Genomic DNA, 17,252 nt, shown 5'->3' with positions numbered 1-17,252 from the left:
TAACTTGTTTAGATAAATATAAAATTTAAGAAGACTCTTCAAGTAAGCCAAACATACTGTAGTTCTAGCTCTTGGTCTAGTTAATATAGATTATTTCTAGTAAAGTTTACATAAACCCTAGTATTATAATATAAAATGTAAGTTTATAATATGAAAGTTTATATACTACTGCTCTACAGTAACACACTGAACTTTGACATTCAAACAGAAGTGAACTGAATGATTAAGAAGCATTGGTACCTTCAGTCTTTCTGATAATGGTTTATCAGAAACCACTTCAAGTATAGAAGTATTTGAATCTTGACTATTCAGACGAGCTACTGTGGCACTACTAACAGCTCTCTGCTTTCCAGCTCTTATTGCAATTACATGTTCAGAGAGTAAGTGATCATGATCTTCATTTGGAGTGTCTAATAGGATAAAGACCAAATCAAATCTGGATAGCAGGGCACTCCCCATTCTAAAAAGGCATGAAAGACAGAAGAAACAATGATTGAAATAAAAACAAGCTGACAACCTAGAAAACTTGTTTATTACTCAAGTTCCATGTAGAACTTAAAAAAGGTTTTAGATTATAGAAACAAGCAATAGCTTTTGGATAACATAGCTGCCAACTCCAGAGACACCGGCCATGTGCCCTTCACTATGTGCATCATTTTGCATGTACTGCCCTCTGGTAGGTTGAGCACACGGTCCTTTCTCACACCAGCCAAACCACTGAATTCTGTATGTCCTATATCAGGGGTCCTCAAACTTTTTAAACAGGGGGCCAGTTCACTCTCCCTCAGACCGTTGGAGGGCTGGACTATAGTTTAAAAAAAAACTATGAACAAATTCCTATGCACACTGCACATATCTTATTTTGAAGTAAAAAAAACAAAATGGGAACAAATACAATATTTGTATTTGCATGGGGCCCGCGGGCCGTAGTTTGAGGACCCCTGTCCTATATTATTACCCATGATCTAGGACCTTTGGATTTTTATGTTAAAATGCTGTAAATGACACACTACAGGTGTCTAGTTAAGGAGTTCTTAATCTTTTATTCCCTGTTGCTTCACCAACCCATTAAGTCACTCAAAGTATACCTATGCACATTTAGAAACAAAAAGCCCATTTTTTTTCTTTTCTTTCTTTCTTTTTTTAATTGATTTTTAGAGACAGAGAAAGAGAGAGAAACATCAATTTGTTCTACTTATTTATGCATTCATTGGTTGTTTCTTTTATGTGCCACGACCGGAGATCGAACCCACAATCTTCTCATATCGGGACAACACTCTAACCAACTGAGCTACCCGGCCAGGGCAAGCCCGTTTTTCCTTAAATAAGCATCTAATTAGTCATTACAATATAAATGCTGCAAACTACTTAATCACCTTCTCTGAACCCACCAATGAGATAACTCCTCTGAGATAAGAAAACTGAATTCCAGAGTGGATTAACAAATTTCACCAACATCCCAAAGCAGGTTTGTGGTACCCTAAAACCTAGAATCTAGGTCTAAACCTGGAACCTTGTTCAACTGGATCCTTCTGATCTTTCCAATATAGCACTTTGTTATTTTATTAAGAAAAACTAATAAATTGACTTTTTTGTGGTGGTGATATAAAAATACCTAGACCCTCAAAGTACAATTATGTATTTTACTGTGTACCATTTCTATATTAAAGGTAATAATTACATTAATAAACATTAGAAAATTAGCCTTTTTCCCCCACAAGAATTTAAGGTTCCAGTTTTTCATATGAGGCATTCTTTTGTCTTTTTCTCCCTTTTGCATCACTTTAGTCTATTTTCCCTTTCCTGTATATTTTGTTCAACCTGTACAAACAAATCAGAAGAGAAAGCATATGTGCACATAAATATAAACATTGTTTTTGGAATAAAGTGGGATCATACTACATATATCTATAATAATAAAAGGGTAATATGCTAATTAGACCAGACATCTTCTGGATGTCATTTCTGACATCCAGCCCTGGTCACTGGTAGCCGGAGGAGGGAAGCCCGGGTGCCGGAGGGAAGCTGGTGCTGGCAGCTGGGGGAAGGCCTACTCTTGCACGAATTTTGGTGCATTAGGCCTCTAGTGAGTATATAATGTGCTCTTTTCACTTAACAGTAAAGCATAGATGTATTTCCCTATCAGTACTTAGAAAGCTCCTTTCATTCTCATAAGACACTGTACAGTCTTACTATATAGTTTAATTACTTCCCTATCAATGAGCATTTTAAGTTGTTTCCAATCTTTGGCAGTGTTAAATGATGTAACATCCACATATCTTTGTGCACTTGAGTCACTATTTTTGTGAGTATAATTCTGAAAAGAACTGGCAGGAACAAACAATGTGTACATTTACAATAGTGATAAACATGCCAAGTTGTCCTTCAAAATGCTAAATTCTCCATCCCCTTGCCAATAATGATTATTAATATTTGAAATGTTTGCCAATCTGGAAGATATCAATAGTACTTCACTGTTTTAATTACGTGTTCAAACACCTATTTTTATTAAATGTACTTTTATTGATGGAGGGAGAGGGAGAAAGAGAAACATCAATGTGAGAACGGAACATCGATCGGCTGCCTCCTGCATGCTGGGGATCGAGCCAGCAACTCTGGCTTGTGCTGCCTGGGAATGAAACCAGCAACCTTTTGGTGCATGGGACAAGTGAGCACAATCATTTACTGAAAATCTGTAACGTCTATGAACTATCCAATATACATTTAATTATCTTTTCCATATTGATTTGTAGGGATTCAATATATTAAAGGTATAAATATTCAAAGAGACTTACTTTAAGTTCTCAGAGACTGTTTTGGCTTTATTATAATGTCCTCCAACTGGATTTGCAGCAGCAATAATGGAGGTTCTTGCAGGGAGGCTACAAACCATGCCAGCTTTAGCAAGACTAATACTTTGCTGTTCCATGGCTTCTAACAAGGCTTGATGTTGATTCCCCATCTTATCAAATTCATCTATTCCACAAATACCTATGATCACAGTAAAATAATACAGGAAAAAGTGTTCTTTGGTCAAGTTGTAAATTGTAATAGAAATTATCCCACAATAAAAAATATCTCCACTGTTTCCAGCAGTTAAAATTATCAAGTGTCATACAATAAAGAATTCCTGATTTTTTTTACAGCAAATAAAATGTCTTATTTAACTTACTCTTATGTAATATTTACTCATTTGGCATTTTCCACAGGGAAAGTGCTATTTTATGAGGGTTACAAAAATGAAGAACATATGAGAGTGACCCTCAAAAAGTTTAAAGACTTAAATCCAACAGGTGAGACTTTTAAGATATATACATATTCAAGATAGTATACTTCAACAACTATAAGAGGTATGCATAATTATACAAGACTAGAGGCCCAGTGCATGAAATTTATGTGGAGGGGGGGCATCCCCTAAGCCCAGCCTGCACCCTTTCCAATCCAGGATCCCTCTCACAATCCAGGACCGCTGGCTCTTAACTGCTCACCTGCCTGACTGCCTGATCACTGCTAACTGCCCCATCCTGCCGGCCTGGTCACCCCCGACTGCTCCCACCCCCACCGGCCTGGTCGCCCCTTACTGCACCCCTGCCGGCCGGCCTGGTTGCCCACAACTGCCCCCCTTGCTGGCCTGCTTGCCCCTCACCGCCTCCCTCTGCTGGCCTAGTCGCCCCTCACTGCCCCCCTCTGCTGGCCTGGTCGCCCCACATGGCCTGCTGCTCAGTCGTTTGGTTGTCCCTCACTAACCCCCCTGCTGGCCAGTCTGTTCGGTTGTTTTGGATGTGATGGCCCCTAGCTCTTTTGGGGGTGGGAGGAGGTTAAAAGAGGAAGGGATATCTGCAAAGTTTTTAAGAAAAAAGTGATTTTTTTGGGACTAGTACAGCAGCATAATTTGGAAAGAAATGAATAAAGTCAGAAGTCCTAATGTAGTTCTCAGCAATAAGGAAATCACTTAACCTCTTTAAACAAAATATGAAGACCTACCACTGACTGAAGGCATTTTATGTGCCAGGTATATTATAGCTGATCCATATGTTACTGGAGACCCTCAAACATTACCTTGTAATATTTTTCCTCCCTTCTTGCCCATACCCTGAGCATCCTGTTAGGTGGACAGCCAGAGGGTGTTGCTGTGGTTAAACCCCTTACTTACAACCAAGTAAGCATGCCAGCTCAGAGGTCAGCCCATGCCTCCCTGGGACTGAAGGTATTACTGGATATTCTCAGTATTACTAGCACAGTGCCTCAGGAGAGGGGACAGTGCAGAAACAAAGTCAAGCTGCTACTTTGCCACTTTTCAAAGTTTTAAAGCATGAGTTGGCAAACTTTTTCTGTAAAGGGGCAGATGTAAATATTTTACATTTTATGAGCCTGTTACATATTCTTGGGTTTTTTGGTTGTTCTTTACAATCCTTTAAAAGTAGAACACCCATTTTTAGATATAAACTATACTAAAACAGGGTAAAGGCTAGGTTGATCTGTGGATTAAAGTTCACTGATCCCTGGTTTTGAAGCATTTAACTTTGAAAATTTTATACTTTCTCTTTTCTTTGGCTACAATTATTAAATCTTGTTGCTTTTAAAGAAATGATCTATTTCATTAGATATTGAAAAAGGAAAATATTACAAAACATCCTTCTCCTTTTTTCCCCTGTAAGTGTTCAGTAAAGATGTTAGTTGTGTTTGTTTTTAGGATCTGAACTCTGCTGACTAATATTCCTTTGTATTTTAACAATGCTACTTTTTATTTTATTTATTTATTTATTTATTTATTTATTTATTGACTTTTTACAGAGAGGAAGGTAGAGGGATAGAGAGCCAGAAACATCGATGAGAGAGAAACATCAATCAGCTGCCTCCTGCACACCTCCTACTGGGGATGTGCCCACAACCAAAGTACATGCCCTTGACCGGAATTGAACCCGGGACCCTTGAGTCCACAGGCCAATGCTCTATCCACTGAACCAAACCAGTTAGGGCAACAACAATGCTACTTTTTAATTTACTGATTTTAGAGAGAGAAAGGGAGAAGGGTGAGAGGGAGGCAGGGAGAAGGAGGGAGAGGGGAGAGGGGAAAAGGGGGGGTGGGAAGAGAGAGAGAGAAAGAGAGAGAGAGAGAGAGAGAGAGAGAGAGAAAGAATATGAATTTGTTGTTTTACCCATCCATGGGATGATTCTTGTATGTGCCCTAACTGGGGATCAAACCTGCAATCTTGGCATATCGAGACAATGCTCAAACCAACTGAACTACCCCCGCCAGGGGCAACAGTGCTACATTTACCATCATAGTCTTTGGCTTCTCTACCTATATTTGAAAGAAGAGGCAGCTCTTACCATTCCACATCTTAAATCACATTGGCTATCTGTATAGCTAAACCCCGTATCACCTTCAACTTCTATGGAAAGTTTGGCAGTTTCACAATGAGTATCCTTTTCTTATTTATTATTTTCTTCACCTGGTGACTGGTAAAAATACTGTCACTTCTAATGAACAAATATTTATAAATCCCTTCTATATATCTTATTATGTTCTAGGCATGTGAGATATAGCACTAAAATGACAAAATAATTTGCCCATATAAAGCTTACAATCATTGGTGTAGGGAGCCAGATTATAAAAAAGTAAACCCTATAGCATATTAGAAGGTAGTAAGTGCTACAGAAAGAAAAGGTAGAGTAAGGTAAAGAAAATAAGACCTGATGATGGCAGTGGGGATTAGAATTTAAAATATGGTATATAGCAGTGATGGCAAACCTTTTGAGCTGGGCGTGTCAGCATTTTGAAAACCCCTAACTTAACTCTGGTGCCATGTCACATATAGAAATTTTTGGATATTTGCAACCATAGTAAAACAAAGACTTATATTTTTGATATTTATTTTATATATTTAAATGCCATTTAACAAAGAAAAATCAACCAAAAAAATGAGTTCGTGTGTCAGAGGTTCGCCATCACTGGTATATAGGGAAGGCCTTGCTGGGATCAGAACATTTGAGCAAATAATTGAGGGAAGAAAGGGAACAAGCCTTGCAGATATATCTGGTGTAAGAATGTTTTATACAAAGAGAGGAGCAAACACAAAGGTCCTGATGCAGGACTGTGATGTGCTTGCTGTACTGGTGGTGACCATGGTATATCAAAAAGGCCATTGTAGCTGGAAAAGAGGAAGTAAGAGGGAAGTAGAAGGTAATGAGGCAGAAGATGTGGTGAAAGGCCAGAATGTGAATGACCCCAGAACACTATCAATACCTGGGCTTTCACTAAATGAGACAGGGAGTCACTAGATAGTTTTGAACAAAAGAATAAAGTGATCTAAGTTTTAATAGAGTTTCCCTGCCTTATTAAAAATAGGAAGGGCAAGGGTAGTCATAGGCATGCTGAGAGATCACAGTAATCCATGTGAGAGATGATGGTGCCTTAGATCAGGGTAGTAGCGATGGAGAAAAGGCTGGATATTTAATATCTAGTTGATCCTTGAACAACACAGGGGTAGGGGCCCTGGACCCCCGTGCAATCAGAAATCCGCATATCATTTTTGACTCTCCCCAAATTTAACTACTAATAGCCTACTGTTGACCAGAAGCCTAACAGATAGCATAAATAGTTGATTAACATATTTTGTGTTTTATACGTATTATATACAGTGGGGCCTTGACTTACGAGTTTAATTCGTTCCGAGACCGAGCTTGTTAAGGAGCTCATTAACTCAAATTACTCTATCAACTCAATGCAAAAAATCGGCAGAGAGACACCTGGTATCTCAAAAAACTCGTTAGTCGGGATACTTGTAAGTTAAGGCCCCACTGTACTGTATTCTTACAATAAAATGAAAGAAAAGGAAATGTTATTTAAGAAAATCATAAGGAAATGATTTACAGTAATGTATGTATTTATTGGGGGGGGAAAAATCACATATAAGTGGACCCATGCAGTTCAAACCATGTTATTCAAGGGTCAGCTGTATTTGGAAGATAGAGCCAACAGGATTTGCTGACAGACTGGATGTGGGTATGAGAAAAGTCAAAGATGCTCTTCTGATTTGAGCAATCTAAAGAATGGAATTGTCACTTACTGAAGTGAAGACTGTAAGAAGAATAGATTTGAAGAGGAAGAGCAGGATCTTGGTTTTAGACATGTGTAGATTGAGAGAGTTGTAGAAATATTGCACAGGCAATAGTATGTGCCTGGAGTTCAGGGGAGAAGAAATATAAATGTGGAAATTTTCAGCATTTAGATAAGTAAAGCCATAGACTAGAATAAGGTCACCAGGAAGCTAAGTACAGACCAAGAAAAAAGGAACAAAAGCTAAGCACTCTGAGGTGCCAACCAGCTAAAAGGTTAGAGAGATGAAGAACAGGTAAAGACCGAGAAGGAAAGGTAAATGAAGAAAGAAAACCAGAAGAGTGCAGTGTCCTGGAAACCATCAGATAAAGCATTTCCTGGAGGGGGCAGTGATCAGCTGTGCCAAACATGGCTCATGGGTACTGGATTTAGAAATGTGGAGGTCACTGGCAAACTGGAAGGAATAAATGACTTTAACTGGACTGGAATCTAGGCAGAGCCTGACAAATTATAGGAACATGTTTTTCCAACAGGTTAAAGCATCACAAAGAGAAATTTAGGTAACAAAGCTCAACTGAAGATTCGTTCTTGCTCTAGCCCTCTAATTGGATTTCTTATAAACTATCAGTCAAATCTTTCTGGCACTCATCCTCACCACCCTGATTGGGTCTGTGCGGTCCAAATGCCTCTTGAACAGAATATAAAGAAATTGACTAAAGGAAAAGGCTTAAAAAAAAACCCCAAACAAACCCAGAATCATTATCAATCTTTGGTTTCTCACCTTGATCACCAAGTACCAGGGCACCAGCTTCCAAAGCAAAATCTCCTGAGGAACTGTCTTTTGAAAGAGTTACAGTCAAACCAGAGGTGGTCGTGGTATTACCACAAACATACACACCACGTGGAGCAACACTGCATACTGCCTGAGGAAACAAAAAGTTTATTCTCCTAAGAGCTTTACCATACAATTTTTACCACCATGGTAAGAGGAAGGTATTATTGCATTCCCATGTATTGATGCAGAAATCCATGTCTGCAGAGAAAGTAACTCACACAGCCATGAAGGTGTGAAGTCAGGAGTCAATCAAACCCAAGCAGCCTGATTCTGATGTCTGTGGTCATGTGAATACACATTCCATTTTATGCTTCGTTTTCAAGTTCAAATAGCAAAAACTTGAGTACCAATTTTTAATTCCAAAGTATCCAATGCTTCTTTAAACATCAGGTAATAAAATGGCTCAAGAATGCCTGAGTAAACAATCTATGGCAGTTCAAAACAGTAGTCAAATAGCATTACAGTTAAAAGCATGGACCTTCAGTCAGGCAGACCTGTTTTAATCCTGACTCTACCATGTATCAGCTGTGTTGCTCTAAAACTTCTCAGAGCTTCAGCTTCCTTAGGTTTTATCACATACTGTCTTGAGGAATAAATGAGATCATGTATGTTAAGGCACTTAACCTGGTACCTGGCACATAGTAAGTGCCCAATTCAAGGCCGCTTTACATGGCTCTGCACTGTGCAACTCCAGGAGACCGATGTCAGTGTGATCTGGACTTGGCAGGACACGACCCAATACCTATGGTGCCCAGCTTATAAACAGCAGCTATAATTATGTGTATTACTTATAATTCCTTATTTGTTAGTATGAATAGGACGGTTCACTAAATGGTTAGAGGAAAAGGGAATTAAAAATACAAAGTAACTGACTCATAACTGTTAGTGTTAGCCTACTTTTCCCCCCATTTTTTTTATTTCAAGAAAAATGATTTTAAATATAATAATGTTACATGCAATAAACCTTAATATTTCAAGAAAAACGATCTTAAATAATGTTACATACAATAATCATTAATATCTCAAGAAAAAACAATTTTAAATGATGTTACATGCAATTAACACCAATTACTCAAGAAAAATGATCTCACATATATTACATGCAATAAATATTAATATTTCAAGAATAAAAGGATTTTAAGTATGATAACATTACCAAAACTGTACTGACATAGTATGATCACAAAAGTTGTAGGAAATATTAAAAATCTGCAAATCACAGGATTACTTCTATTATATTCTAGAATATTTTTTTCCCTCTTGCTCTATTTTTGTTCATCAGTTTATGTTGTTCATTATATTCCATAAATGAGTGAGATCATGTGATATTTATCTTTCTCTGACTGGCTTATTTTGCTTAGCATGATGCTCTCCAGTTCCATTCATGCTGTTGCAAATGGTAAGAGTTCCTTCTTTTTCTGCAGCGTAGTATTCCATTGTGTAGATGTACCACAATTTTGTAATCCACTCATCTGCTGATGGGCACTTAAGCTGTTTCCAAATCTTAGCTATGGTGAATTGTGCTGCTATGAACACAGGACTGCATATATCCTTACTGATTGGTGTTTCTGATTTCTTGGGATATATTCCTAGAAGTGGGATTATTGGGTCAAATGGGAGTTCCATTTTTAATTTTTTGAGGAAATAGCCTAATTTTTAAAAACCCTGGCTTAGTGGAACTAGCAGACTTATATACAATACCCTCCATTATTTACAACACCTAATTTCCACTAATATTACAGCTTTTATTTTTAAATTGAGTCAGGGGTTTTAAAGGCATTATTCTCAGGTCCAAAAAACATAAAAAATGTTCAGTGTCATTTCTTGATATGAATACATTTTCAGTGCCATTTAATCTATTTTGGAACCATAATCTATCTGTCAAGACATATTTTATCAATAAAAAAGAGAAAAATGACATTTTATATAATGTAAACAAAATGCAGAAATTAAATGATCTGTAGAGATAATTAGACACTGTGGAGGTTAAACCAGGCTTCCACCTATAATATGCTAATTAAAAAATCATACACACACAAATGCTACAAAAGACAGAAAAGAAAGTATAACAATTTGGATCCCCATCTCTATCTTTTATATCCAAATTCTGGCTAGGTACTCTGTGCTCTGTACCAGGCTTATAGCAAGGATTCAGTATAAAATTAAATATATATATGCCCAGTTAGTCAAAACCAAAAAAACATTGAAAAATGGATAAAATGTCAGATTAAAAATTTAAATGACTGGTTTTACACTTAACCACAAGAAATAAAGAATCATCTGATGTGAAGGACAATGGGTTTACAGTGTAATGACAAGATAAAAGCAGTTCTCAATACTGCCTGCACTTCAGAATCATTTACGTACAGATAATGGGACCCTAACCCAGAGACTCAATTCAATTGGCCTGGGAAGGCCACAATATTTTCAAAGAGCTCCAAATATGATTCAGTAGTCATAGGACTACAATTTACCAAAAAGCCAGAGAGCCCCTGGTCTGGTCGCATTTTTCCACATGGGGGCAGGGGTATGGATGGATGACATGAGCATTCTTAGAAAGGACATTATGGCTGGCTTACCAGGTGTCACTCCAAGAAAACCACAAACATTCCACCAAGCAGCACCTTTAGGGTCACCATAAGTCCTTGAAGGGAGGACAGCCTGACTGACTGACAGAAGCAGAAATTTCTTGAGGACCAACAGACTGACCACAGGAGCTGATTTCCTTTGGATTCAGAAGTAGTTCAAATGTATTCCAAAGAACTCTTACCTTTATCTGATTATTCTTTTTTAAATTTTTTATTTTATTTTAGAGGATGTTTATTAAAGCTGGGAACAGTGAAACAAGGAAAGGCTAGGAAAATGAGCATAGGCTGGTCTGCTTTGGCTCACTAAGAGTCAGAGAAAAGGGGGCTTTGGGGACAGGTTCAGCGGGTTTGCCTGGGATGAACTTCCACTGCCTATTGCTGACCAATCAGTGAAGACCAAAATCCTGAAAGAGCATACCTAGAAAACTGATGAATATTCTGTTGAAACCCTCCCGAGTCCTCCCCTAAAACTCATACCTGCGAGAGAGATAAAAGCCTCAAGGCAAAGGACCCAGCATGTGCTCTCCCTCCCAGGAGCAGGCCTGCATCTCCTAAACTCTAAGGTACCCCACCAGCCTTGCAACCAGGGCAGCGATGGCACCTGATTATTCTTAAAGCCCAATATACTGTTTATATAGCTCTGTGAAGAGAGAATGGGTGACCCTTCTCAATAAAAGCTAGCAAAGCAATGCTGAATACAAAAAAGGGGTTTGGAAATGGCTTATGTTTTACAATAGTTGACATCTCAACAGACCAGCATGCCTGTGCAGCCGATGAGACAGAAGACTGGCTCAATTTGAAAAGATGGTCAGATACAAGTTACATATTACTCACACAAACCCCAGTTCACTTATATCACCAGACAAACTATATCCTCTGGAACACAAACACAACAAGCTTTGAGCAAATTCATTTGTGAATTATTCATGTGTATACTAAGCAAAAGGTCAAATATTAAGTGATTATTTGTAGCATCCTACATATAATCCTACCTGTAGCATCTGACTCTTTCCCAAGCCTGGATCTCCAACAATAAGGACATGTGGATCTCCCCGAACTGGAATTCTGTTTTTGTCATCTGCATATTTCTGGCTTCCTCCAAAGAGTGCTAATGCCAATCCTGCTTTAACAAGCTCAAATGTGAAAGAAGGAAAAAAAATAAGAACATCAAGATGACTAGCAAAAGGGGCACTCCTCCTCCTATGCTTACATTTATTTGTTTAGGGGTTTTCTTTTAAAACATGATTGAACTTTTTTTCTTAAGAAAAACAAGTCTAATATGAACTATTATAATGTATATGATTATAAAAGCAAAAACTAGAAAGCATATAAAATCAGAGCAGTATCTTAAAAGTTCCTAAGTGAAGACAAGACCTACCTTGCAAGGCATGAGTCCATGCCACAAAACTAAAAAATACGTGGAGTTAGTTTAAAGGAAGCACATCCTATTAACTCTAATTGGTAAGTAGCTTTTTCCTACAAGGGGCTGTAGTTTTCCCATCATGACATTCATTTATGGAGAATAATGACTCATATTAAAATATGAGCAACTAACTGGCCAGTAGAAATTAGCTATTTTTTTTTAATAAAGTCTTTATATTTTACTAGAGGCCAGATGCACAAAATTTGTGCAAGGGGCTTGGCCCTCGCAGCGGCACCACCCACTGGTCGTTCCAGAACGTCATTCCACCAGCTGGTCTAATTAGCATATTAGCTCTTTATTATATAGGGTTTTTGCCAACTTTATATATTTTTTAGCAAAGATGAAGTAAAATACTTACTTCATGGCCAAAAATGACAGGGCAAAGTGAGCTGAAAAACAGAATACAACTCATAAATTCTAACATCCCCTTCATTAATCTATTATAAGATCTACTTTGAAGTTTGCTTAATTTATTATACATTTTATAAAAAAAAAGATAAAAATAAAAAATGTACACCCCCTCCCAAACAACTCAACACATTTTATTCTGATATTCAATAATTTTCTCAAAATTCTTGATTAATCTATAAAGGGGAAAATGCTTAAATATTGTGCCATTGTAAGGAAGACAGGATACTTGTAAAGTATTTTAAAGTAACCAAATATACTCTTGATCATTTTACATTACTAGAGTTTAAAATGCACCATAATCATGGACTTCCACTTTAGGATACAAATTATATTGTATTTTATGTGAACAGACATCTTTAGACTTGTGCAGCCAAGTCACTGAAAGGAGACAAAAAGATGAACTCCATACACATTTTAAGACTAGATAAAATTTCATTTTTTCAGTTCAAGTCAAATGATCATAACAAGTAAAATCATATCTGAATATAAAGAAGTATATTTATACTTATCTATTGTACAAACAAGAAACAAACAAAAAATAGGCCAGGTGAAAGAGATATACGCAAGAGTAAACTGTGAACCATTATCCCTTTTACTATATGCAAACATGATGTCCGTGTCCTGCCATATCCCTTGGCACCACTGGTCAGCATGCTCCTGCATAATCACTGCTGGCTTCCTATCACACACCTGCACCTGTCTGTTGAAGGGCTTTTCTCTGGCTGCAGACAGGCTGGGCAGGCTAGAGTGCTGGGTTACCTAATATTCCCAGGAGCAGCGCCAAACCCAGAACCTTGCATGAAAAAATACTGAGTTCTACAGTCTAGTGCCCCAGAAGCCTCAGGAGGAATAAGCCCTGGATGCTAGTAATAATCTGTTCATTGAGGCACAGCACCATATACTGACTGCCATCCTTTCTCTGTCTCACTTCCCATCCCACCAGTATATTTGGGGACCACCTCCCAAATAAACTGCTTCCCAAATAATATCACTGCTTCTAAAGAAACCTAAATTAAACAACCTTCTACTGTCTTTCCATTCTCCTTCCATGGTCCTCCATTTGTTAATCTGGCAAGGGTCAACTAACTTTTTCTTAAAGGGCCAGAAAGTAAGTATTTTCAGTTCTACTATCTTGGACACAACTACTTAACTTGTGTGAAACAACCATCAACAATTTGTAAATGAATGGGTGGGGTTATGTTCTAATAAAACTTCACATATAAAACGAGTTTTCTCTGCCTGTTTGGCCAACCCCTTGCAAGATTAACAACAACAAAAATTTAGCCTGGCGGTAGTGGCTCAGTGGTTTGAGCATCATCCCATGGACCAAGAGGTCCCGGGTTTGATTCCTGGTCATGGCACATGCCCAGATTGCGGGCTTGATCCCTAGTGTGGGGCATGCAGGAGGCAATCAATCAGTGAGTCTCTCTCATCACTGATGTTTCTATCTCTCTCTTCCTCTCTGAAATCAATAAAAATATATTTTAAAAAATTTAAAAAATTAAAAAATTTAGTTTTAATGCTAAAATCACAAACTTAGAACTAAAAGGTAAAAAAAAAAAGTAAACCATGGTAAGAAAATGCTAGTTTTTTGTTTGTTGGTGTGTTGTTTTTTTAATCCTCACCTGAAGATATTTTTTCCAATGATTTCTAGAGTGTGTGGAAGGAAGAGAGGGAGAGAAAGAGAGCTTGGCTGCTTCCCTCACTCACCCCTACTGGGGCTAAGGAACCTACAACCAAGGTATGTGCCCTTGACTAGAAATCGAACCCAAGACCCTTCAGTCTGCAGGCTGACACTCTAACCACTGAGTGAAACCAGCGAGGGTGAAAACGCTTGTTTTTCATACTACTTTATCTTTTGTAGTATCTTTACACTGCAGAAGAAGGACCACTACATGTTCATTTCCTTTTTATTATATTTTTATAGATTTCAGAGAGGAAGGGAGAGGGAGAGAGATAGAAACAATAATGATGAGAGAGAATCATTGATTGGCTGCCTTCTGCATGGCCCCCCACTGGGGATCAAGCCCACAACCCAGGCATGTGCCCTTGACCAGAATCAAACTCAGGACCCTTCAGTCTGCAGGCCTACACTCTATCCACTAAGCCAAACAGGCTAGGGACATATTTTCATTTTTATTTATAACTGATGAGAGGAACCAAAAAGAGGTGTTCTGATCCTCAACCAGGTAGTTCTTCAGATCCTGTTAGAGACCACTCACACCTTCACTTCTCACCAGATCAAACCCTCAATCCTAGTGCTCCCTCAGGGAAGTTGGGAAGTCTCAGAGAGTTTAAGAACAAAGAACCCCTGAGGAACGCCATACTTTTCTTACTCAGCTAATTAACATATTAAAGGCAGAAAAAGTGTCAAATTCTCTTAGAGCCCAAAGTCTAGATCAATTTTCTAATATAATGCGTTTCAAAACCTCAGTTCTTTATCTCTCTTAGTCATATGTATTATTCTGCCTCACTTCCCCCTATTTCTTTAAAACTATCCAAAAAATTGTCAAAAAAAGTCTCAAAATAACAGCATTGTGAGGTAACACAAAATTTCATTTAACCTCCAGAACAACCTTCTGAGACAAGTATTATCTCCGTAAAAATGAAGGAAAAATTAGGTAACATGCCCCAGACCACACCAGAAATAGTTGACTGAAACAGGATGCCTTCCCTTTGCTTCTTTTCTATTGTATGGCAAAAACAAGGAAATAATCCAATGTAAGTAACTTCTATGTGAATCTCTTTCTTAGTTCTAAAAGAAAAATAAGAAAACCCTACATGCAACTAACTGAAATAACTCTGGAATTCACTGTACAATACTCTTTGCTGAGTAACTTTTCCTTAGTGCTTACAGTAGAGGTCAGCAAACTTTTCTGTAGAGGACTAGACAGTTAGCATTTGTGAGCCATTTGTTCTCTGTCTCACTCTGAATTCTTTTGAATGAGTGTGGCTGTATTCCAATAAAAATTTATTTATAAGCAGCAAAATCTGAATTTCATATAATTTTGCATGTCATGAGATAGCCCCCTTTTCATTCTTTTTCAGCCATTAAAAAATGTAAAAACTGCTCTGGCCAGTGTGACTCAATGGTTGGGTGTCATTCCGAGTACCGAAGGTTGCTGGGTTCCATTCTGGGTCAGGGCATATGCCCGGGATTGCGGGCTTGATCCCCAGTAGGTGGTGTGCAGGAGGCAGCTGATAGATGTTTCTCTCTCTCATCAATGTTCCTCCCTCTCTCTAAAAATGAATTTTAAAAATCTTTAAAAAAAAGTAAAAACCATTTTTAGCTCATGGGTCAAACAAAAATGGGCGGTTAGCTGGTGAACTCTATTTTGCAACCATTTTGACTAATTTCTTGTTACTTGCAGCCAGTAACAACCCAACAGGCACATACATAATAAAACTTCAGGTAGGGTCATACATACTTGACAATGAGTTTGAACAGGTTCTCTTCAGCTTGAATCTCTTGGATGGCGTAAAGGTCTTTAAGTGAGAACTCCAGCAATGCTCCCTGTTTACACCCCTCCTCGGAAGCGTTTGGTTTCTGTCCTTTGCTATTGCTAACAGAATTTGCTTCGATGTATAAAAGGAACATACATTTGTCATTCTTATTCCGAGAACCTGTAAATTCAAAGTGTGAAATGTAATAATTGGTATTTTCATTTTCCCTACAAAGATTCAAGTAGAATGTACAGTCAAGGGCGCGGAAAAAAAGGAGACATATGTAATACTCTTTGTAATACTTTAAGCAATAAAAAAAAAAAGAAAAAAAAAAAAAGAAAGTCACAATGAACTACAAATAAACCTTTCTTTCAGAGGGAATGTTTCACCTATCCTATATAACAAAGAGCTAATATGCTAATTAGACCAGATGGCGGAATGACCTTCCTGAATGACAGGGGGTTGGGGGGTGGGGTCATGAGGGCCTAGCCCCTTGCATGAATTTTGTGCATCAGGCCTCTAGTGTAAGAAATAAGAACAAGGAACTCTTTAAATTAATGGAGATTCAGAAGTATCTTTAAAAAAGACAAATGTAGACAAGTTACTGAGGGACAATCCAAATGAGGGAAGAGTTGTACCATACCTTCTTCTGCATTTGAGACTTTGACAATTCCAGTAATAGTCACTGTGTCTCCTGGAACGCAGCTATCCACAAGATCATGAACAAGCTCACATTCTATCGTTCGTGGAATCCGACCTGCTTCTCGCTGATCATCAGACATCAGCTCCTGGATTCTAAATAGGTGAGCAATTTTCAGTGAGTACACATATTGGCTTTGGGTTATTTCTTCTACATATTAACTAGTCAGGGTCCACATAGTGCTAAGCTATATAAAGGACCAATTAGTTTTTTAAAATTAGTTTAAAACGTTCAATGATGTATCTAAAATTACTTCAGCAGTTTGCAGTTAAGGATGGGATGGCAGGATGAGCATGTGCATTTGTCTCCCTCCCTCCAAAATGTCCACCCAAAATTACACTTACTAAAAGAGTAAAGAGAAATTTTAGGGTGTGCATTGAAACAAGAGATACTAAATTTTAGAAAACAGTAAATGGGAAACTACTGATGGACAAAACAAAATGATGCCCATAACATACACAGGAAAAAGTTACAGAAAAGTGGAATGTTTTATGCCCCTAAGTGTGATTTCCTAATATCAGGAGGTCACTGGTCAAATTCATTTAAAATATTGGTGTCAAATGGGTACTGGACTTACTGGGGTGAGCACTTCACAAGTTATATAAATGTTGTACACCTAAAACTAATACAATATTGTATGTCAGTTATAATTGAAAAATTTTTTTAAGTGAGAAAAAATCCAATTAAAATATTTAAGCTCATTTTCTTTCTGCTATTTTTACCTGAAAACAAAGATACTTTGTTCAAATAATTAAATTACCCTGGATCTTCTATGCATATATTCTATT

The 17,252-nt window shown here is 37.8% G+C and overlaps 1 protein-coding gene across 4 annotated transcripts in view; it reads right to left on the bottom strand.

The window, feature by feature from the left end:
• The window catches only part of MCM8 (minichromosome maintenance 8 homologous recombination repair factor), a 42,962-nt gene that overhangs the window by 8,094 nt on the left and 17,616 nt on the right, over positions 1-17,252 (bottom strand). For all 4 annotated transcript variants that reach the window (XM_036322774.1, XM_036322775.1, XM_036322776.1 and 1 more), the window contains 7 exons: positions 16,408-16,559; positions 15,749-15,944; positions 12,268-12,298; positions 11,479-11,619; positions 7,845-7,986; positions 2,796-2,991; positions 241-460 (listed from right to left, as the gene is read on the bottom strand). In XM_036322774.1, coding sequence (XP_036178667.1) covers positions 241-460; positions 2,796-2,991; positions 7,845-7,986; positions 11,479-11,619; positions 12,268-12,298; positions 15,749-15,944; positions 16,408-16,559 — 1,078 coding nt within the window. The remainder of the gene's footprint in view (positions 1-240; positions 461-2,795; positions 2,992-7,844; positions 7,987-11,478; positions 11,620-12,267; positions 12,299-15,748; positions 15,945-16,407; positions 16,560-17,252) is intronic.

The sequence above is a fragment of the Myotis myotis genome, unplaced genomic scaffold, assembly GCF_014108235.1.
Source record: "Myotis myotis isolate mMyoMyo1 unplaced genomic scaffold, mMyoMyo1.p scaffold_m19_p_9, whole genome shotgun sequence".
In the NCBI taxonomy this organism is placed as follows: Eukaryota; Metazoa; Chordata; class Mammalia; order Chiroptera; family Vespertilionidae; genus Myotis; species Myotis myotis.
The sequence above is the reverse complement of the archived record's forward strand: the minus strand, read 5'-3'. Positions and strand labels throughout refer to the sequence as shown.